Source organism: Neurospora crassa, linkage group IV (assembly GCF_000182925.2).
Source record: "Neurospora crassa OR74A linkage group IV, whole genome shotgun sequence".
Classification (NCBI taxonomy): Eukaryota; Fungi; Ascomycota; class Sordariomycetes; order Sordariales; family Sordariaceae; genus Neurospora; species Neurospora crassa.
Window position 1 is genome coordinate 4,177,533 of NC_026504.1, and position 21,118 is coordinate 4,198,650.

Below are 21,118 nucleotides of genomic sequence, written 5' to 3' on the forward strand. Positions count from 1 at the left end.
TATTGCTATTAGCTTTAATTAATAGAATAGAAGTATCGGATCTAATATTGAAGTGTATAGTTTATAGATTATTAGTAGAATAAGTATTTTAGTGAAAAGTTAAATGTATAGAAGGAGTAGGAGCTTTTGGGATGGTTGATAGTAAGTAATTATTATTACTTAGTATTACGGGCGGTAGTCCTTATTATTTAATTTATTTCTCGCTTACCGGGGTCTAATTTATTAATTTTTTAAAGTTTATCCTTAAAGCTTATCCGGAGATATTATAGCTTATAGTTAGAATTAGTATATATTTGTAAAAATAAATAGGAAGTTAGTTAATATTATTGAATAGGGGTTGTTAGTTAGTGCGGTTAATACGAAGATTTTTTATTTAATTAATTAAGTTAGTAGTATTATACGGATCTCTAACGCTAATTATAGCCGTTTCGCTGGTTGGGCTAACGAGACTATTAAAATACTAATTATAATAAATAGTAGGGTTTTCGTACGGCTAAGCGGCGGTACGCTTTATAGTAGCGGGCGCTGGGAGATTGAAATTAAATTTTATACTATTTTAAGTTAAGCGTATAATATTATAAACCGGTTGGGTAAAGTAAAGTAGAGGATTCGGAGATCTACCTCCAATTTTTACATTATATTAGGTAAAGTATATAGTATTTTAATTTAGGTTAATAAAGTACGTTAGAAAGTAGTTAGCGAGAGCAATTCTTAAATACTAATTTATTTATTCTTATTATTATTTTTATACTAAATGTAGGAGGGTTTCAGCTTATACGAAATTTCCGAAATATTTAGTAGTAGGATTAGTAGTTAATTATTGAGTAATATTAGTAGTAATCTTAATAATTAAGCTTATTTACGAGATTATTAACTTAGTTGGCGAAAAGGGTCGTTAAATTAAATTTAATTAAATATATTATTTAATAGGCGTAGATAGTAAGGAAGGTAGTATAGGAATTTATATTAGATTAATAAGGGCTAGTATATTAATTATTTTAATAATATCCGAAAAAGTTATTAGCGAGGAGTATACGTTTATATTATTAGTACTAGGGGGAATAGGTATTTGGGTGGTAATATTAATAGTAATATTATTCGCTTTAATTCGGGCTATAAATTATTTTTAATTCTTCTTCCGTAATTATAACGATACTCCTTCTTTAATTGTAAATAGTTAATTTTAATATATTAGGACTAGATAATTAACAACCAATTAATAATATTTACGTAGGACCTATTGAACTTTGCGGTCCGCTATATTTAAATTAATAATCCATCCTCTATTATAAATATTATTACTAGTATTAGCGGATTAGTTGGGTTTAATTTCAATATAGCCGGTTTCTTTATTTAAGTATAACTATACTACCTTAATAAGTAATTTAGTAGCTAAAGGTTAAAATCTTTCCTTATAGTAAAATTGCGGCTTATACGTAGTAAATTTAATAATTTAATATACTTTATATATTAAACTTTCTTCTTAGAGGTTAAAAGCCGTTTAAGGGTTTGCTTAATTAGTTTTTAATATTATTCAATCTAGCCTTTAGACTGGAATAAGTAGTAATAAAATAATAAAGAAAAGAGGGGATTTTAAGGAGTAAAAGTATAAATATTTAATTTAAAAGGGTAAAAGTTGAATAATGGTTGTAAAATTTAATAAATTGTTATTAGATTTAATATATCTCCCCCTTCGACGAAAGGAAGAAACGTAAGGAATAATAAAGTTGGTTTGAAACTAAATTATAGATACTACTTATTACGCGAAGATGTGCTTTATAAGTAGTAATAATAGAGAATAATAATGTAAGTAATTAGTTGCTAGATAGAGTAATAGTGTATAATAATTAACGATAATCTTGTTAAAGGAAATTAAAGATAAGAGCTATCGCGAACCTCAACCTAGAACCTTGTATACGATTTTACTGAGTGTGAGTAAGATAGATGTAAGATTGGTATAATATAAATTAATAATCCGTTAACCTTAATAGAGGTTGACGGGACGAACACTCTTATATGATAGACTATACGCTCCAGTAAGCGGCTGCTATGACAAGACAGAGCATCTAGGTATCTACTAAGAATGCCCCATAACATGCCGGGTACTTGGAATTCCTGGTAACGAATATTTTCTGATTATTCCATTTCACCGCATTTTTACCCGGTTATGAACGGTTTACTACTGACGTCGTATTCGAACGGAATTACGACTGAGTGAATCCAGTGCAGTCAGTGGCCAGCTGTTTTGTTTGGCAGTGACTTCATCGAATGAGGTCCGTACTGGGAGGGGGGGGGTCTTTCGATCTGTACTTAGGCACCTCGGGAACCCCCAATGTTAAACTGGTTACGACTGCCAATTTACTATCAATTAACAATCCCGCCCAGCGAAACGTCCGGATATCCAAACATTTTAAGAATTTGGACTATCAGGTGTCTGTCAAGTTATAGTCAATTAATTACCGAACATTTTGCAAAAAAAACGTTGGGACATTCAAATACTTAAACCGCGCGAGGGATCTAAGTACAAGTCACCAAATTCCTAACTGTCCAAAGACAATTCGCGAAGAGTTTGTAACACCCCCCTCTCCCAGTACTGGTACCAGATAACTTCACTTCGGATTCCGATACCAACAGACGTAGTGTAGAGGTCCACTTTTGCCAAGACCTGCAATGCCTAGAGGTAGCTGCCGTGCCCAAGCTCCTGCGTAAATGCCCGCTGCCCGCCCCTGACAGCTTCCGTCCGCGCGCGGCTTCTTATCTCGCATGTCCCATTATCTCATCCGCAAAACGCCTTCCTTCTACAGACCTCCTTCCAGCTTTCACTCCGAGCTACTGAAAAGATACTACCATTCCGATACCGGCAACCTTGTAGCACTTTAAACAAACCTGCCTTGAAAATGAGTTCCAAAACTCCTGATGACAAGCTTGAGCAGAAGAAGGTCAAGGATCCTCAAGCAGAGGAAGAAAATGATGAATCCAAGCAGGCCGATATCAAATTCTCACCTGAAGAAGAGGCTGCAAGTACCCACGACCAAAAGCAACAACAACAAAGACCCTCTTGATGCCCAAACCTCTGTGACTGACCGCCTCAGCAGGAATTGGTAGCTGAGTCCAACACACACAAAGCAGAGGCAAACGCCCTCTTCACCTCGGGCAAATACGATGCCGCCCTCAACAAATATGACGAAGCCATTGCTGTTTGTCCAAACTACCTGGACTACCCCTTGGCCGTCTTGCGCTCCAACGTGGCCGCCTGTCACCTCATGCTGGAAGCTTGGAAGGATGCCATCACGCACGCAACCAAAGCTCTGGACTTGCTTGACAAGCTAGAGCGGGAGGACAAGCTGGCTGCCGAGAAGGAAGAGAAGGAGAAGGAAGATGTCGAAGAGGAGATTGTCAGCGCTGGTGCAGCAAAGGCCGGACCCGCCGTTCCTGTCACGGAAACTGAAGCGCAGATTGCCCGCCAAAAGCGACTAGAGGATATTGCCAGGATACGGGCCAAAGCTCTGCTACGCCGGGCCCGGGCAAGGAGCGAGCTGGGTGGATGGTCCACCCTCGAGGGGGCTATCGAGGATTACAAGAAGCTATCTGCCATGACCAACCTTACGGCTACCGACCGAAAGCTCGTCCAGGCGCAACTCAGAGCACTGCCGCCCCGGGCCAAGGCTGCTCAGGAGAAGGAGACTGCTGAAATGTGGGGCAAGTTGAAGGACCTTGGGAATGGGTTGCTTAAGCCGTTTGGTCTTAGCACTGACCATTTCAAGATGGTGAAGGATGAGAAGACCGGTGGTTACAGCATGAATTTCCAGGGAGGTGGTGGCGAAGGCAAAAAGTAATGTTGTGAAAGTTAATGAGGGTCAGGGCTCTTGCGATGCCTACCAGCGTCGTGGTTGAGGATGAATGGCTTCTTGATAGTCCAGTCACCCAGCCATATGCACCTCTGACTGGGAAAGCTGATTTTCCAGTCACCTGAAAATATTATCGACCAGTAGTCAACACGAATCGACAGTTCAATGTCAACAGATCGACAAGGGGGGGAGATGATCAGGAGCTCGTACCCGACAGCTGCAATACAGCTGGCCGGAGCTAAAGCTCCATAAGTTTTGAGGCTGATTTATTGGTGTGGCAAAGCCGGCAGTAGAACGCCACAATTGTACGTACTGCTGCACTGGCTTGTGCTAATACCTCTAAGTACCCACGGTAGCCGATAGCCGATAACGAATTGCTTATCAATGCAGCGCGGGGCGATTTGGTGCTGGGCCCATCAAGAAATTTATTGACGACCGTCCCGTCAGCGCCTCCAACGTTCCCCCCCAGCGACTCGTTCTCGTCCTGGTCCATTCAAATTTCCAGTCGTCAACTTCTTTCTCATCCGCAGCAACTTCACTTGTGATTGCGACGGAACTCCCAGGTTTTCCTTTTCACGACATAGCGACTTTTGTTTGTTTTTACAATTGATACCCCGATTCATATCTTGTCGCAAACCACAACTTCATTAATCATGGATCTCGACGCTCCTATGGCCATGGCCCCGTTGATGGGCTCTGCCAGGACAGGTGCTACGTGAGTTTTGACCATGAAGACTGAAGGTTATCGAAGGCATGATTGCTGACACCACCAATAGCATTCTCTGCTGCAACTGCGGCGCTCCCATCGATGGCACATCCTCCGCCGGCGCTCTTTGCTACGACTGCATCAAGTCCACCGTCGATATCTCCCAGGGCATCCAGCGCGAGGCCACCCTCCACTTCTGCAAAGATTGCGACAGATGGCTCCTACCCCCCGCCAGCTGGGTCACAGCCGCCCCCGAATCGAGAGAGTTGTTGTCGCTATGCTTGAAGAAACTGAGGAATTTGGGCAAGGTCCGCATCACAGACGCCAGGTTCATTTGGACAGAACCCCATTCGCGAAGAGTCAAGGTTCAGGTTACGGTTCAGGATCAGGTGGCGGATGGTGTGTTGATGCAGCAAAGCTTCGAGGTCACTTACGTCGTCGCCAGCCAGCAGTGCAAGGACTGCGCCAAGTCATACACAGCCAACGTCTGGCGCGCCGCCGTACAGGTCCGCCAAAAGGTCACCCACAAGAGGACGTTCCTTTTCCTCGAACAGCTCATTCTCAGGCACCAGGCCCATCGCGACACAATCAACATCAAGGAAGAGAAGGACGGTATCGATTTCTACTTTGCCCAGAAGAACCAGGCCGAGGGATTCATCAGCTTCCTGAAGTCCGTCGTACCAGTTCTCACCAAGGAGTCGAGGCATCTTATTTCCGCGGATACACACACCGGCAACAAGTCGTACAAGTACAACTACTCCGTCGAAATCGTGCCTGTTTGCAGAGACGATTTGGTTGCCCTTCCTCTCAAACTCGCCAAGTCCATTGGCAACATTTCTCCCCTTGTCCTTTGCCACAGGATAGGAACATCTGTCAACCTTCTCGACCCCAACACCCTCCAGACCGCCGAAGTCAGCGCCGATATCTACTGGCGTGCTCCCTTCCATCCGCTTGCCGGCACTCCCGATCTTGTTGAGTTTATCGTTATGGACATCGAGTCCACAGGCGTACGAAAAGGAAAGTGGCTTCTCTCCGAGGTCCAGGTCGCTCGTGCCTCCGATCTCGGCGTGAACGACAACGTCTACTTCACTCGCACACATCTCGGCCAGCATCTCCACGCCGGTGACTCGGTGCTGGGTTACATGCTCGAGGGTACCAACTTCAACTCGGACGCGCTCGAGGCGATTGAGAGCTCCAAGGCGTACGGTTCCATGATCCCTGACGTTGTTCTCGTCAAGAAGCACTACCCGAACCGCCGCCGCAACAGAAAGAGAAACTGGAAGCTCAAGCGCATGGCCAAGGACGAGGGCGAGCTGCTGCCCAAGGCTTCGGACCAGGCCAAGATGGATGCCGAGTACGAGATGTTCTTGCGCGATGTCGAGGAGGACGAGGAGCTTCGTGCTGCTCTTGCTCTGTACAAGAACTCGCTCAAGACCAAGAGGGAGGCGGATGCCATGAGCATTGCCGATACCGACATGATGACGGAGGCTGAGGAGGATGGCCCCAAGATCAGCATGGACGAGCTCCTCGATGACTTTGAGGAAATGGAGATTCAGGATAAGGAGTAGGATGTGATCTTGATTGGAGTCTGATATGTGGATGTGAATGGCTTTGGGATTCGGGGTAAATCAAAATTCTGGGAGTTAGCTGTTCTTCAGGGTTTGCGTTTTTAAGGCATTTCATGAATAGATTCGGGAATGGGCTTGCCGTGTTGGCGCCCTCTGCATCCAACATTCTGTTGTCTTTATAGTTGTGAATGCATAGACGTGGTTGAAAGGATGCTACGACCGTCAAAGTACTAAATCAACGAAGATGTGCAACTTGTCATGTACGATGATCTTGGTCAGTCAAGGCCTAGTGTTACACATCTGCTCAAAATGTTTTCCATCCGTCTGTTTTATCTTGTCGCCTTCGGTCATCATCAATTATGAAAACAGGTTTATTTCGAGTCCGGACAAAGGTTCCAAAGCATACAACCCCAGAAAAAGGAAAACATATCACAAAATGCGCGGGGTTTCACAACGATGCAGAGGGGGCCAAGGAACAACTTTGAAACGAAGAGAAAAGATGGAAAAAATAAAACGAAAAAAAGAGAACCAGAAGGTTGATCGTTATCGCTCGGATACCGGGAGTCGAACCCGGGGCTGTTGAGAAAACAGACACTTGTAAACAAGTGAGAGTCAACGATGTTACCGCTACACCATACCCGATGAAGGATGGCTTCCGATTGTTTTATGCTTTTGTCACCAGAGGATGTGTTCTTGAACCGGAAAAGCACGAATTGTTCATGAATTGTGTGGTGGAGTTGAGGGTTGGGTGTGACATGGGTCAGGGGTTCAGTAGTAGGTGGGCTAAAGGCAAAAAGGGAAAAGGGGGTTTGTTTACTTCGTGATAGGTTGGGTTTCTTGGCTCGAGGGTCCCATTTTTCAGAGACTAGGTCTTTTCTTTTTTTTCTTTTCTTGGTGTTTAGGTTATCTCAAAATCCATCGTTCTCATCCCCGGGCCGTCTTCAAGTCAGAGTTTGGCTTGGCGGGTGTTGGTCAGGAAGGTGCGAAGCCCGCACGGAAACTTCTTCCCCTTTCCCTTTTGCTCCTTCCTTTCCTGCAAGTTACTTTCTACCTGCCGGGAAGAGGAGCAGCTCTGGGCAAATACTTCCCAGGAATTTTGGCTCGCTGTGAGAATCGATAAGCAAGTCGCAAAAAGCCGGCAGAAGCGAGTGGTTCAAACTGGTCACGGTTTCAACCTACCGTCGGTACATACCTAGTACTGAGCTTTGCTCGCCGCGCAGGACTCAACTCTGCAGCACTTCTGCTAAGTATCTTTGTCCCAAACCAGGATTTTTCGATGCAACCAGCCTTCAAATGCCACGGGCGAGTTGTTCGCAATTATCATCCTGGACCCCCCGAACCACTTCTTTTCCGACAACTTCAATTCCGAACATCCCCGGCATTGTTCCTTCTGGCCTACAATCAGGCGAAGACCTAAACCCCTACTGGTACTTTGAGATGTGATCATGAGAATCGTCAGATCCATGGGTCCGAAAAAAACCTTCGAGCCATGTTAAACGACGGCATGAAACGCGCAAAAAAGAAAACCGGCATGCTGAGATGTTTGTTCATCTACAATGACCATTATCAGCATCGGCCCTCGCCCAAGGCTGCCGGGCAATAACAGGGGTCGGACAGACAAGAACAAACAGGTCTTTTTTTTCAGTCAACCATAAACATTGATTAGTTTCCGTTCTTGAACGAACGAAACAGCGATCGAAATGACAAAACCTCTTCAACTACTAAATATTTACGGAAACGAACAAATGCTATGAACAGCCAGTAGCAGGCAACATGACCCGATTACCGTCCGTGTGGCGCATTGTTCTATTTTCTCCTTCGCTCCCGTCCCGTGCGACTGTTCGATCCTGATGCTTTGTTTTTTGAAAAATTCTAGACATTGGAGAGAGGTATACATTTCTTTGTTCCAAGATTGCTTGAAGGACACTTGATGCCTCACAGTGAGAGAGCCACGCCCTTCTTTGTCTTTATATGTCCATGATAAGCGCATTTGTCCCCTCGTGATTGTTGCTAGCCGGCCGGATAGACGGGATGCAAGAAGTGATCTTGATATCTGGCGGTGATTGATCGGGGAAATGGGCAAAACATATACTCTCCCGGGGACACCTGGACAGATTTGAGTCGGTTGCTGGATCCCTCGTCATTCACTCTTTTCCAACAATTATTCCAATAGCCAGTCGACAGATGTGGCTTAGAAGAAGCCTTACCGGACCCATACCAAACCACTTCACTCCTTTCAAGCACGAACGACTCATCAGGAGAACAGCATTCGGGGAACTTGAAGGTTGATTATTGATGAACCTGTCATCAGACAACTTGGCAATGTGGTATTGACAGCGATGATAACGACATACCAATCGATGGACAAAGCCAGCAACCGAGGAAGTAGCATGTCTCCGTCGGAACTTTTTGAAAGAAGATACAGCACTCATCAACGGCTCATAGAACGAGAAGAAGACCACGGAGAAGACTCGGGTTCCGGAGACGAGTCAGGTAACGGCAGTGACTCTGATATGGGCGATGATGGGAGGTTTAACGATGACGATCCTTCCGCCGCTGAGGGCGAAGACGACAACGAGGAGCAAACGGTTACAGAGGAACGCACCATAACCAAAAAGTACACGGCCACGCAAACGGTGACCACAAGCCCGACGGCAAGTGGTGGCCAGAAGCTATATCACTCGCTTACCCCGAGTTTCAAGTCACATCTGGAACCAGCAACCTGGTCACGATTCGTTCGACCACATGCTGCAGGTAAGGGTTGTTTTTCCATTGCAATCGTAAACACCCCAGACCCACCCCTCGGAAATGCACCGAAGTCAGCCTCGATTTCTTCCCAAGAGCACACGACCACGAGAACGGTGACCACAAGCCCGATGGTAGATGATGGGAAGCAAGTTTGTTTAGGTTACAGCAGATGTGTCTGAAGTATAACATTGTCCCAGACTCAAGGGCAAACGACTAGGGGAAAGAAGCAACACCCGCCGGAAGCAGTGGAAACAGACTCACCTTATCACCCCGAGCGGTCATTGATAGTACAACTAGCTGACTTGATATTGCGTGAAGTCCTAGACATTAGCGGTATCGCAGCGTCCACTCCGGGACCTATCCCTACAGAATCTTCAACGTCATCCAGCTCAACGCCACCGGTAACGACAACCACTAAACCTAAAAGGAAGTCCTTCCCGTCCACGACGTTGATTTCACCTGTGTATCCGACAACATGGGACAGCCAGGACTTGGCTGGCGAAGAAACGACGGGAATCGACGCGACAATAGTACGCGGTGGCCCGTCGCCGTCGCATGGTGATGACAGCAGTGGCCATAAGCATCGCCCTCCAAGCAAAACAACAACACCAACAACTGCAGATGGGATCACGACACCAGGTGTGTTCAAAATTTCTGTTGAACCAGATCCGTTCTCCATCGGAAGCCTTTGAGTAGTTGCTAACCCCGAACTAGAAACCTTTTCAACCCGCTCCGAACTCCCGGCTACCTCGCCTACATTAGGTACACACCCGGCGGACAGTGTGAAAGCCTCTGAAGGAAAGCAGAAAAGTTCGTCAGGCGATGTGCTGAAGAAGGGAGCCATCATTGGCGCTATAGGTAAGTGTCTTTACACACGCTTCTCACCTAGACAAACTCACTGACCACGGTTCTCCATCAACTGTTTAGCTGGCCTTGTGCTCTTAGGCGTCCTCCTCTTTTTCCTCTGGCGTAAGCGCAAACACAACAAGAAACGCCATGGCGATTTTACTTCCACTCATATCCTCACACCAACCTCAAAGAGTGCCGAAAAGCTTCCAGATAAGGACCCTTACCCGCTCGGCGACAAGGGTGGCAGAGGAAGCATTGGCAGTGAAAGCATCGGACGAACGTCCCAAAGAACTTTTGAAGGTGTCGCCACAGCCATCCGCACTTCGATGCAGCAATCCGTCAGCGATGTCAGCGTCGGCGTTACAGATCCCGGTCCCGTCAGCCCTGTCAGCCCCAGTGGTGATGCTGCCAGTCTCGGTGGTCTTTCGTCCCTTTCGCGCCGGTCGAGTTTCTCGTATGCCTCGGACGATTACTTCTGCCGAGAGAGTGCTACCAGCACCGCGAGCAGCATCTGCCAAGCCACTGCGCTGACATATACTATACCCGGGCGGGTAACGCCCGTCATACCTGCATATCCGGCTACGGCAAGAGTTGTGAATCTCTCACAGAAGCCGCAGAAGCCGGAGTTGGTGATGGTGAGGAATACTAGGAATAGTAGCACTGCGGAGCTTCTAGGTTTGAGTCGGAATCCTAGCAAGAGTACAGTTGGAAAACCTGGAAAGGGACAGTGGGATAAAGAGGCTTGTGGATGTGGTAATAATAGGGCGTCAGAATCGCCAGAGGTATCACCACCACCGATGGCAGCAAGGACTCTGTTTGAAGCTCTCGGGGGATCAGGACCAGGACCGACATCCCCTCCTTCATCGTCGAGGCCAGTTACATGGATGAGACAGCCGCCGCGATTGTCGACGGCGAGAAATCCGACATCATCAGTGTTTGTACCTTCGCCAGTTGTGGGAATACAGATTCCGGGTAGTAATAGAAGGAGTTCTTCAAGTTGATGGGACTTTTTATTTATTAAGTTGGAGGGTTGTTTTGGGGAGAAAGTGAGAAGAGGGAAAAGGCATGGGAAAATTAGCCAAGTTTGCGGGTTAGCACAAGTTATAGTTACAACAAATAGTGTTTTCCCCCCCAAATCGGCCTACTTTACACCCCTTTCTTGTACAGTTACCCCAACTGATCGTCCATGCAGCTGGCCAACCCCTGACATGATTGTTTTTAGCACATGTCAACCCCGCAGTCGCATTTGACGCCGTTACTATGGGATGCCCGCCGTCCCCAAAACTTCGCTGCAGATACCATCACAGGGGGAAAAGAGGATCCAATTCCATTTGTTTCGGTAAATATGTAAAAAAAAAAAGCCGCTCGCTGGCGAGATGTTTTTGCCTCTGTTCTTGTTTCTCTCTTCCTTTACTTCTTTTATTCTTTTAGTTGCCAAGAGTCATTTAGCAACACAATGCGGATGCAATCCACCAACGCCCTGTTTCGGCGCGCAACCTTGTCCTCGTCCACGTCCACACTGTCCATTGTCCGACGATCCACCTTGACGGCCACACGCGGCTTCTCTTCAACCTCGACAACCCCAAGGACCAGCGCAACCACGAACTCATCTGCGGCACTTCCACTGCGCACTCCCACACGAACCCGGCAATTCCCAACCACCGCCACCCCCTCCACAACGCGCACCATGGCCTCCGCCGCCTGCAGCACCAGCCCCTCCTCCTCCTCCCCGGGCTATGAGAAGATCCCCAACACCTCGATCCGCATCCTCCGCACCGTCTCCTCCGTCCGCCGCTTCCGGAAGCCCCTAACCCTCGACTCGCGCTCCGTCGCCCTCGTCCCCACCATGGGCGCCCTCCACGCCGGCCATCTCAGTCTGATCCGGGCCGCCGCGCGGGACAACCACCACGTCATCGTCTCCATCTACGTCAACCCGGCGCAATTCGGCGTGCGTGAAGACTTGGGCAGTTACCCTGTCACCTGGGAAGCGGACTGCGAGGCGCTAGCCAAGTTGGATCGCGAGCTTGCCGACGATGGGGAGAATCTGGGACGCATCTCGGCAGTTTTCGCGCCGACGACGGGGGAGATGTACCCTGCCGGGTTTCCTGGGCAGGAACTGGATTCGAAGGGGTCGTTTGTCACCATCACGCCTGTCGGGGAGGTGCTGGAGGGGGCCAGCAGACCGACGTTTTTCCGGGGCGTGGCGACGGTCTGTATGAAGCTGTTTAATGTGTGTCAACCCGATCGGGTGTATTTCGGGCAAAAGGATGTGCAGCAGACTGTGGTCATCAAGAGGCTGGTGGAGGATTTCTTGATGCCGATTGAACAGGTGGTGATAGTGCCTACTGCGAGAGACCAGGAAGATGGGTTGGCGTTGAGCAGTAGGAATGTTTACCTGGGCGAGAGAAGACGGAAAGTGGCAAATGTGCTGTATAGGGCACTGAAGGCGGCTGAAGAAGCTTATGCGGCTGGGGAAGGGAAGAGAGATAGAGTGGGGGTTTTGGGTGCCGCCCAGAAAGTGATGGAGGAGACGTTGGCGGAGCAGATGAAGTTGAGCCCGAGCGAGAGGGTCAAATTTGAGGTGGATTATTTGAGCTTGGCGGATCCGGACACAATGCTAGAGCTTGAAACGGTTGATACCAAGAAGGGAGGGATTTTGAGTGGTGCGGTGAGGTTTTTGCCGGTAGAGGAGCCAAAGGAGGGAGAGGATTTGGGACATAGTGGGGGGCCGTTGGTGAGGTTGATTGATAACATCATCTTGCCGCCTAAGTAAGGATGACAGGGTAGAAGTGAAATGGATATCTGGGCTGTTTGCTATACTATAGAGCTGTTGTTGTTAGAAAGCATTTTGCATGGGTTGGCGTATGCGATAGAGTTCCCATTTGGACGCATGTTAGAATCACTTGCGATCAGCATTTCGTATAGATTTGTATTTGCGTGACATATCTATACAAGTGGGATGGTTCTTTCGTAGCTTGTATGCCGCGTTGATGCCACCAAGCTTCCGCACTTCATCCCCGATGGTCTTCTTCTCCTCGGATCGCTCATGTTGGAGAGTGACAACATTTCATTGTCACACCTATGATGTTACCACCTCCTCCCTCCAAAGCAGAACCACAAGCCGAAAGAGACATACCTCCCATCCCGTCCAGTCGGATTTCGACGTCAATGAACACCCCAGAGCCATTGAAACTTGGTAATCGTGGTTTTGGTTCCATTTTATCCGTCCTTCTTCCGCTTCATGACTTGACCCCAAGCGACAGTAGTCCCGGAACCCAGACATATCGCGGTCGCTAATCGCGCATCTTGCGCGTCTCGAATTGGCTCTTGGATCCTGGGACACCCTTTCGACCTGCCTTATGGACAGACAAGCCGATGCCGGTAGGAAGGTGCAGCTCCCATTAACGATTTCTGGGCTACAACACCAGCAATTCTGTCCCCGTGAGAGCTCGTCCCCCTAAGAGTTCGTGGCGATAGTCGGAATTTTGAGCACATGCGCTCACTAGCCGCATGAGGGCTCCCATGGGAACCGCCTTCGCTCCCGTTCCACGGCATTTCCCTAAAGCTGCCGAGACAAACGAAGAGGTCGAGATTTTTGGGTTGTAGTATCGTATCGTGTTTCGTATCTTTATCCTCCTCTCCGCCTCATAGAATCTTGGAGAAGTGTGACCTGAACTTCTTGTTCGCGCGATCCGCCGACCGGAACTGGAACTGCTCGCCGTGTACTTCAAATATCATCTTTGGTTGTTCAGCCTCAGTTTGTTGTTGCTGCTGCTTATTTACGTCGCTTTGTCCCTCCTCCACCGTCGCCGTCCCCGTCGCCAGCGGCACCTCAATCCTAAATACGGTCCCCTCCTTCGGCACCAATTTTCTCTGATTCCGCCTTGTCACCACCTCAAACGTGAACCTCGAATCCTTGATCACGATCCCCTTCAATCCCACCCGACTCACACACCCACTCCTCACCACCTCGACCTCAGCGCCATGAAAATCCGCGCTCGTCAACTTCGACGCCGCGCCCTCGCCACCGGTGTGTATCTCGTTCCCCAATATCTCGCGGATGTACCCTAGCCAGAGCTGGTGCAGGGGCTCGAACAAGGCGTATTTCTGCCCCGAGCGAGGGACGTCGTAGAGGCCGAGCTTGCGGCGCTCGTTGGCCGAGAGCGGTTTGGGTTTTAACGCCTTTTTGCGGGAGAGGCGCTTCTTTTCGCGTTCGCGGCGGCGGGCGGCACGGGCGTCGGAGGGTGGAGGGGAGGATGGGCAAAGAAAGAGCGGACGTTGTTGGATCTTTTCGGTGAGGATGCGTTTGGTTTCTTCGGGGTCATGGGCGCGCGACAGGAGAACGGCGGCGATGGGTTGGTTTTTGGAGGAGGTTTGGGATGTTGATTCCATTTTGTGTGTGTGTGTGTGTGTGTGTGTGTGTGTGTGTGTGTGTGTGTGTGTGTGTGTGTGTGTGTGTGTGTGTGTGTGTGTGTGTTTGTGATGGGATGGTGTTCCTCCGCTTGTAGGGTCTCGGGTTGGAAGAGAATTGGGACCGGTGTCGAGGTGTAGAATCGGTTGTCGCAAACGTGAAATGCTGCTGATGGAAACTTCCTCAATTCCTTGCGATGCCCGGACAAGTTCGAGAGTTGTTGATAAGGGAAGAAGAAGGCGCCAAGATAAAAAGCTTCAGAAATCGGGCACCGCACCTTTCCCTGTCTGGCTTTAGCCTCCTGCCCCGGCTTGTGTTACCCCGCTGTAAGCACCTTAACGGCTGTGTGATCCCTGCCGGTGACGCTTTCCAGCGGCGGCAGGCAAGATTACACCGGCTTCGTTACAGTGGACGCTCTAACAATTCCCTTGGATGGGCGGTTTAGCATTCCCGATGGGATGTGGTACCTATGCATGCTAGTTAGTGTATTATTCCCGTCTACATGAACCGAGGAAATCATCTCTCGCTTAGTTGACTTCTCTTTTGCTCGTGATGATGGTTGCAGTGGCAAGTTGACGACTCATTCGACTCTGATGTTCCGACACTGATACCCGTGGATTATTTCTTGGACAAGGTCATTTCCAATTACTGCCCACTACCGAGGAGTCTATACCACTAGGTTGCTCTCTTTCACCAAGTCATATGTACCTCTCCCGAGTCCTGCCGACGACAACCACCTGCATCGAAACGTGCGCCTCACCCCACGCGCGCCCAGCAACGCAAGAAAGGACTGGTGTCCTTGAGATATAGCATTAGGAACTTGGACCAGACAAGGCCAACTGGCAAGGGGATTGGGAAGTAGGATCAAAGAAAAGTCAACAATACATAATGGCCGACGAACAAGATGGACGCGACGATAGCCCGGCTCAGGTCGAGGACTCGGCGCCCGATCTGCGCATTCTGGGTGACCGTATCACTTTACAGCCCAGCGGCTTTGTGGCGCCTTCCAAGGGTAGCCCAGGCGACGAGAAGGAGGAGGCTTTGATGAAGAACATGGCGCGCTTTCGCTCCGAGCCGCTACAGTACGTTATCTGTTAAGAGGGTGTGCTTTGGTCAAGGAAATCCTACCACTAACACAGCTGTCCAGATTCCTCCGCGAAGTCTCCCTCTACGTCTCGGGCACAGGCTGGCGCGCCTACGACGATGTCATCGGCCAGCCCGTCTTCTACCCAGGCTATACCGAACACATCAAGTCTCAGGTTATGTCGGCGACCCTATTGCAGGCCAAAATCGCACAACTGGCTGAAATGCGCCTGGCAGTCGAGGAGAAGCAGGGGCTACTCAACAAAAACGACAGGAACTTCGAAACCAAGCGCAACCAGCGTCGCTCCGTACTTGTCCAGAGTCTCCAAGAGGTTGCAGAGCAGCTCACAGACAACATGGTGTGCAAGATGGAGAGCAAGACCTTCATCAGAGGTGCTTACTACATGGTCACTCAACTTTTGTTGAGAGCCTACCATCAAGGCATCCACGTCTCGAGCGAAGAGGTGCTGAGGTTGCGCAATGTGGCTCGGGAAGCGGAGAAGAAAGGACAGAGCATCATCTTTTTACCATGCCATCGATCACATGTCGACTATGTTGCTTCGCAGTTGCTCTGCTACAGACTCGGCTTGACAATGCCTGTCGTTGTTGCTGGTGACAACCTGAACTTTCCGCTGGTAGGAAACTTCTTGCAACATGCCGGTAGGTCACGCGTTTCCAAGATGCTCCCTATCAGACATCCACCCTAACCGCTAAGACAGGCGCCATGTTTATCCGTCGTTCCTTTGGCGATGACCAACTCTATACAACCCTGGTACAAGCCTACATTGATGTTCTTCTCCAGGGCGGTTACAACTTTGAGTGCTTCATCGAAGGCGGTCGTTCACGCACGGGCAAGCTGCTCCCGCCCAAGTTCGGCATTCTCAGCTTTATCCTCGATAGTATCCTATCCGGCCGCGTCCAAGACACCGTCATCTGCCCCGTATCATACCAATACGACAAGGTGGTGGAAACAGAGGGCTACGTGACCGAGCTGCTGGGCGTACCCAAGAAGAAGGAAAACCTGGCAGACTTCCTCAGTGGCGGATCAAGTGTGTTGTCACTGCGCCTCGGCAGGGTTGACGTGCGTTTCCATGAGCCATGGAGCCTACGTGGGTTCATTGATGAACAGGTTATCAGGCTGTCCAAGATACCATCTAGCATCAACTGGAAAGACATGAAGAACCCAATTGTGCGGCAGAAGCTGCTCCGAACCCTTGGGTACAAGGTCTTGGCGGATATCAACGACGTCTCGGTGGTGATGCCGACCGCCTTGATCGGTACTGTTCTACTCACCCTACGCGGCCGTGGTGTTGGTCGTGCTGAACTGATCCGCCGTGTCGAGTGGTTAACGGCCCGCGTCCGAGCGAAGGGTGGACGTGTTGCCCATTTCGGAAACACGCCGGTCTCAGACGTGATTGAACGTGGTTTGGAGGTTCTCGGAAAGGACTTGGTTGGTGTTGTCGAGGGTCTGGCGGAAACCACTTACTACGCCGTGGACCGGTTCCAGCTGTCCTTCTACCGAAACATGACCATCCACCTATTCATCTCCGAAGCGCTAGTTGCTGCAGCTCTCTATACGCGCGTCAAGCGTGGTGGCGGACCGGCCATCCAGGACATCCCGTACCAAGACCTGCACAATCAAGTACTATTCCTGTCGTCGCTGTTCCGCGGCGAATTCATCTACTCGGGCGAGGGCTTGGCTGTCAACTTGGAGAAGACGCTCATGGGGCTAGAGGCGGATAATGTCGTCTTTCTAGAAAGAGATGAGCTCACAGGCGCGATCACCAAGGTCGGGCTGTCGGATGCCGAGCGCGCGGCGGGCAGAGAGAACTACGACTTCTACTGCTTTCTCATTTGGCCCTTCATCGAGGCAAGCTGGCTTGCTTCAGTGTCGATTATGGGATTGACGCCTCCGTTAGGTCAGAAGGATGATATCTGGATCCAGTTTTCAAAGGCACAGGAAAGTGCACAACTAGTAGGTCACTCTGATTTTCTGCGAATCGCGGCACTTGTGCTTCAATAGCCACTAACAATTCACTCTTCAGCTCGGCAAAACACTCTACCACCAAGGCGACCTCTCCTACTTCGAAGCCGTCAACAAAGAAACGCTCAAGAACTCGTACCAGCGCTTCGAAGAAGAAGGCATCATCCAAGTCGTCAAGTCCAAAGACCCCAAGGTTCCTCCGCGCATGCGTGTTGCACCCGAATGGCGGCCCGCCAGAGATGAGATCTCAGGCGTGCTTATCGCCTCCGGGCGTCTGTGGGATTTCACCGAGAAGATTGCGTCCAGCAGGCGAGAAGGCAAGAACAGGCGTGATGGCGCCACGGTGAGTACCAGGGTGGTCAGGTTGACGGACGATTTGGGCCAGAAGCTGTTCGAGGAAGCGATTGCGGGCACGGATGGTGGCAAGAAAGGGAAAGGAAAGGGCAAAGGACAGGGCAAGGGAGCGGCACCGGCGAGGTTGAGTAGGGAAGAGGAAAAGATCTTGACGGCGGATTTGAAGGAGAGTAAGAGGAGGAGGACGCTGGAGAATCGGGCGCATTTGTGAGGGAGGGTTGGTGGAGGGGTTGGGAAATCATGATACAGTACATGACGAGGAGGTAAACAAGATAACAGAGAGCTCATGCATAATCGAAATAAGATTTCTGAAGCTAGTGTCTGTGATCTTGTTCTTCCCGTTGTGGTCGTCAACTTCTCACCTTGGCTTGATGCCCTGGTCCTTGGTTAAATGTTCCCTTGCTTGTGGCTTCATCGCAGTGCCTGGAACTAGCTCCTGCTTAGCGCAGTTGCACTAACATTTACATTATCCTGCTACGAATAGGGCGGAAATTCAAGTCTTGGCGCCAACGACAGCACATGTGGGGTATGAAGTTATGGGCCTTAACAATTTGCGACGCCCATTGAGCCTGTCCACCAAAGGAAGGAATGTTCGGACTGTTTCCGTCTGCAGATTCGCACATCTTTTTGCGTTTTGCATCCCCAACCTCGAACCTCAAACCTCCAAACCCCGGCGTCTTGCCAACTTGCAGCCTCAGAGTATTACAACGTTTGCGGCCTTTGTTGAAATGGCGGTCGAGGGCCGACCTCCAACACCCAAGTCGATCCTCCGGGGTCACAAGGCGCAGGTTCATGCCGCCACCTTCATCCGCAACAATGAGCGCCTCGTCACTGGTGATGCCGATGGTTTCGTCATCGCCTGGGACCTGACCATCATGAGGCCTCGCGCGGTATGGCAGGCTCATGATAACGCCATCCTAGGGATTGCTGGATGGGGTAACGACCGCATCATAACCCATGGTAGGGACAACAAGCTCATTGTCTGGAAGCTCATCGGCGATGATGAGGCCCGGATGAGTACGACTCTTCCACTCGATCCATGCGCAGAACCGCGTCCAAAGCCATGGATCTTGCATCTCCTGGAAGTCAACACCATGAACTTCTGCTCTTTCTCATATTGTCCTGTCTCGGCTCCTGTACTACCAGGTCAGCAGGAGGGCCAAAGTCAAGATACAGCACAAGAGTCAAGGTTCGAGTCTGAGCTACTCATCGCAGTTCCCAACACGCTGGCGTCCGAAGCGGTAATTACGACCGACGAAGAAACCCTCTCTCTCCTCCGAAAACTCGCTGACTCCCACAGATTGACATCTTTCATCTCCCTTCCCAGACGCGCCGCCATACTGTCAAGTTGGGCGATAAGAACGGCATGGTCATGGCCGTGGCACTGTTCAACCAGGCAGACTCTTTAACCTTGGTAGCCGGGTATGAAAATGGCCTCGCTATAGTAGCTCATCGGGATCCCGTCAAGAACGACTGGGTACCTCTCTACCAAGCAACCTGTCATTCTCAACCTATCCTGTCGTTGTCTGTTTCTCCTGCCCGGGATTTCTTCCTTACGTCAAGCGCTGATGCGGTCATTGCTAAGCACCCCTTGCCTTCTGTGGTCTCACAGGATACAACATCGACACATGCCACAACGACTCAGGCCGCTCAAGTGTCTGAGAGTGAGGAAAGCAGCAGCCCTGTCAACACAGGGGACAAAGCCGTTGGGAAGTCTCTGCTTGGTGCGGCCTTGGCCAAAGAAAAACAGAATCCTTCATCGCAACCAAAACGATCACTCAAGCCCGAAGAAGTACTAACCCATCCCCTGAAAACCGTCAACACAAAACATGCAGGACAGCAAAGCATCGAAATCCGCTCTGATGGCCTGATCTTTGCCACTGCTGGCTGGGATAGCAAGATCCGCGTTTATTCCACAAAGACGCTCAAAGAGGTTGCCGTCCTGAAATGGCACCAAGTTGGATGCTACGCTGTCGCTTTCGCCCATATTGCACCAAACACTGGTGCTCCATCAATTAACGACCAGAATCCAAAGGCAACTGTATCGACGACTGGTACCCAACCGGCTACGTCCGATTCCCTGGGCCATGGAACCCAAAAACCAAACATGGACCAGAGCCTCACCGTCGTACCAAAGCTTGTCGAATTGACAGTCAGAGATAAGCGTCTCAGACAGGCAAAGGCGGCACATTGGCTGGCTGCTGGAAGCAAGGACGGAAAGGTCAGTCTCTGGGATGTCTTCTAGACGTTCGATGCGGCCGCGGCAACGTGGAATTAAGTATCTTGGGAGCTCTTAAGCAGCAGAAATTGCATCTTCACTCCTGTCATCCCGGTCGTGGAGCAAAGACGGGAAACAGCATCAATCGAGGTCAACATAAATGACCCCATTTCACTCTGTGTAATAGACGTTGAGTGTCCGTGATGCCAGGGGAGGAGGTTTCACTTGACAACCACACTGCCATGCTCCGTATATGGTTCCAGAATTCCTCAGGCTTGGCAAGCGAGCTCGTGACTCGGTGTAGGTTCGCAGGAGATCATGCCCTTGGCGCCATTCCAATTCCATGCTCGGCAACTCAAGCCGATGCACTTCTCTGACACAGGCCTGACAGGGTTCCCCAACCCGGTCCGGGTAGCGGGCGTTCCAGATCCCGATCTGCCCCTTCTCATGGCTGGTTCCCCAAACAGGAAACTATTGTGCAATTCGAGAGTGGTGATAGGCCAGCCGGACAGGACTCCATCGGCCCCTACGACGCCATCTGTCGGCAAGTCACGTTCTATCGATGCGAAATCTTGACGCCGACAAGCTGAAATCGGAATGAAAAGCCATACCGCGATCCCACAGATCTGGCCAGCCAACTAGCTCTTGTCATGGCGTCCCTCCGGTCCAAGCAGGGCAGTCATGAAGCCTCTATTGCCCCAGCCATCCTTGCAAAGGCTCCTGTTGTACTCCTGCCTGTAACCAGCCCAGCACATGAACATAACACCATTTTCCAAGACATGCATACTCTCATCTTGGCTTGCATTGGAGCAAATGGGCATATGGTTCCCCTTGTGCCATCCGGATAGTCGTCAGAGAGTTACAGATTCAACCAAGTTGTGCCCCCAGCCAGTATCACTGCTTTCACATAGGCGCCCTTCATCAGAGCCCTTGCTCACATTGGCATATCCATGTCCCTCAAGAGCGCTATGTCTTGTGTGTCTCGACAATTCTTACCTCTTCTACTAGGCTTTCCCCTGAAAGAATTCCGGATGCCTCGACCGGAGTTGCTCTATCGACCCAAAACGCAGCATCACTTCCGAGGCATCCACTTTACTTTACCTCTCCCTGTTCCCAGATTACATGTATTGGCGAGCCTTCGGCTGCCTGCCTGTTATTTTCTTTCCACGGATCTCGATCGGGAGACGCCGCGGCCCGACTTTCGCAAGTTCTGAGCTGTCTCCTTGATCACGGTTGCCGTGTTTCTAGAACAGATCTATCACCTCTTCGACACCGAGACACGCTTCGTGGCGTTGCCTTTGCAGCCCCTGCTGCGTTGAACATCCTTGCAGACGTCGGTGGTCCAGGTC

At 50.0% G+C, this 21,118-nt stretch overlaps 7 protein-coding genes and 1 non-coding gene across 8 annotated transcripts; 6 read left to right on the top strand and 2 right to left on the bottom strand.

Annotated features, from left to right (window-relative positions):
* Positions 1-2,721: 2,721 nt before the first annotated feature.
* On the top strand, positions 2,722-4,140 carry NCU08664 (tetratricopeptide repeat protein 1). Its single transcript, XM_956872.2, has 2 exons — positions 2,722-3,017; positions 3,096-4,140. The coding sequence occupies exons 1-2, from the start codon at positions 2,898-2,900 to the stop codon at positions 3,834-3,836; spliced, it is 861 nt and encodes a 286-aa protein (XP_961965.2). The 5' UTR covers positions 2,722-2,897; the 3' UTR covers positions 3,837-4,140.
* Positions 4,141-4,234: 94 nt separating this feature from the next.
* On the top strand, positions 4,235-6,433 carry NCU08663 (60S ribosomal export protein NMD3). The gene is made up of 2 exons (XM_956871.2): positions 4,235-4,563; positions 4,625-6,433. The coding sequence occupies exons 1-2, from the start codon at positions 4,502-4,504 to the stop codon at positions 6,120-6,122; spliced, it is 1,560 nt and encodes a 519-aa protein (XP_961964.1). The 5' UTR covers positions 4,235-4,501; the 3' UTR covers positions 6,123-6,433.
* Positions 6,434-6,671: 238 nt separating this feature from the next.
* On the bottom strand, positions 6,672-6,764 carry NCU15181. The gene has a single exon. It is a non-coding gene; the product is annotated as a tRNA-Glu (tRNA).
* Positions 6,765-8,482: 1,718 nt separating this feature from the next.
* NCU08662 (hypothetical protein) lies at positions 8,483-10,720 on the top strand (the record flags this gene model as incomplete). Its single annotated transcript, XM_956870.1, has 4 exons — positions 8,483-8,876; positions 9,189-9,509; positions 9,585-9,728; positions 9,798-10,720. The coding sequence occupies 4 exons, from the start codon at positions 8,483-8,485 to the stop codon at positions 10,718-10,720; spliced, it is 1,782 nt and encodes a 593-aa protein (XP_961963.1).
* Positions 10,721-10,992: 272 nt separating this feature from the next.
* Positions 10,993-12,640, top strand: pan-4 (pantothenic acid-4). Its single transcript, XM_956869.2, has one exon. It carries the CDS (start codon positions 11,176-11,178, stop codon positions 12,490-12,492), a length of 1,317 nt encoding a protein of 438 aa, XP_961962.2. The 5' UTR covers positions 10,993-11,175; the 3' UTR covers positions 12,493-12,640.
* NCU08660 (hypothetical protein) lies at positions 12,629-14,111 on the bottom strand (the record flags this gene model as incomplete). The annotated part of the gene is made up of 1 exon (XM_956868.2): positions 12,629-14,111. One exon carries the CDS (start codon positions 14,109-14,111, stop codon positions 13,365-13,367), a length of 747 nt encoding a protein of 248 aa, XP_961961.1. The 3' UTR covers positions 12,629-13,364.
* A 502-nt stretch (positions 14,112-14,613) lies between these two features.
* NCU11282 (acyltransferase) lies at positions 14,614-17,869 on the top strand. Its single transcript, XM_001728274.2, has 4 exons — positions 14,614-15,212; positions 15,278-15,873; positions 15,933-17,188; positions 17,259-17,869. The coding sequence occupies exons 1-4, from the start codon at positions 15,019-15,021 to the stop codon at positions 17,760-17,762; spliced, it is 2,550 nt and encodes an 849-aa protein (XP_001728326.1). The 5' UTR covers positions 14,614-15,018; the 3' UTR covers positions 17,763-17,869.
* A 260-nt stretch (positions 17,870-18,129) lies between these two features.
* On the top strand, positions 18,130-21,098 carry NCU11283 (WD repeat protein). Its single transcript, XM_001728275.2, has 2 exons — positions 18,130-18,792; positions 18,852-21,098. The coding sequence occupies exons 1-2, from the start codon at positions 18,280-18,282 to the stop codon at positions 19,794-19,796; spliced, it is 1,458 nt and encodes a 485-aa protein (XP_001728327.1). The 5' UTR covers positions 18,130-18,279; the 3' UTR covers positions 19,797-21,098.
* The last annotated feature ends 20 nt before the right edge of the window (positions 21,099-21,118 follow it).

Excerpts from the sequence above, each read along its gene's own strand:
- NCU08664 (XM_956872.2), top strand. The coding sequence starts at position 2,898 with ATGAGTTCCAAAACTCCTGATGACAAGCTTGAGCAGAAGAAGGTCAAG. Across the intron at positions 3,018-3,095 it reads TCTCACCTGAAGAAGAGGCT|GAATTGGTAGCTGAGTCCAA; the intron begins GCAAGTACCCAC and ends CCGCCTCAGCAG.
- NCU08663 (XM_956871.2), top strand. The coding sequence starts at position 4,502 with ATGGATCTCGACGCTCCTATGGCCATGGCCCCGTTGATGGGCTCTGCC. Across the intron at positions 4,564-4,624 it reads TCTGCCAGGACAGGTGCTAC|CATTCTCTGCTGCAACTGCG; the intron begins GTGAGTTTTGAC and ends CACCACCAATAG.
- pan-4 (XM_956869.2), top strand. The coding sequence starts at position 11,176 with ATGCGGATGCAATCCACCAACGCCCTGTTTCGGCGCGCAACCTTGTCC.
- NCU11282 (XM_001728274.2), top strand. The coding sequence starts at position 15,019 with ATGGCCGACGAACAAGATGGACGCGACGATAGCCCGGCTCAGGTCGAG. Across the intron at positions 15,213-15,277 it reads TTTCGCTCCGAGCCGCTACA|ATTCCTCCGCGAAGTCTCCC; the intron begins GTACGTTATCTG and ends ACAGCTGTCCAG. Across the intron at positions 15,874-15,932 it reads AAACTTCTTGCAACATGCCG|GCGCCATGTTTATCCGTCGT; the intron begins GTAGGTCACGCG and ends CCGCTAAGACAG.
- NCU11283 (XM_001728275.2), top strand. The coding sequence starts at position 18,280 with ATGGCGGTCGAGGGCCGACCTCCAACACCCAAGTCGATCCTCCGGGGT. Across the intron at positions 18,793-18,851 it reads ACACGCTGGCGTCCGAAGCG|ATTGACATCTTTCATCTCCC; the intron begins GTAATTACGACC and ends TGACTCCCACAG.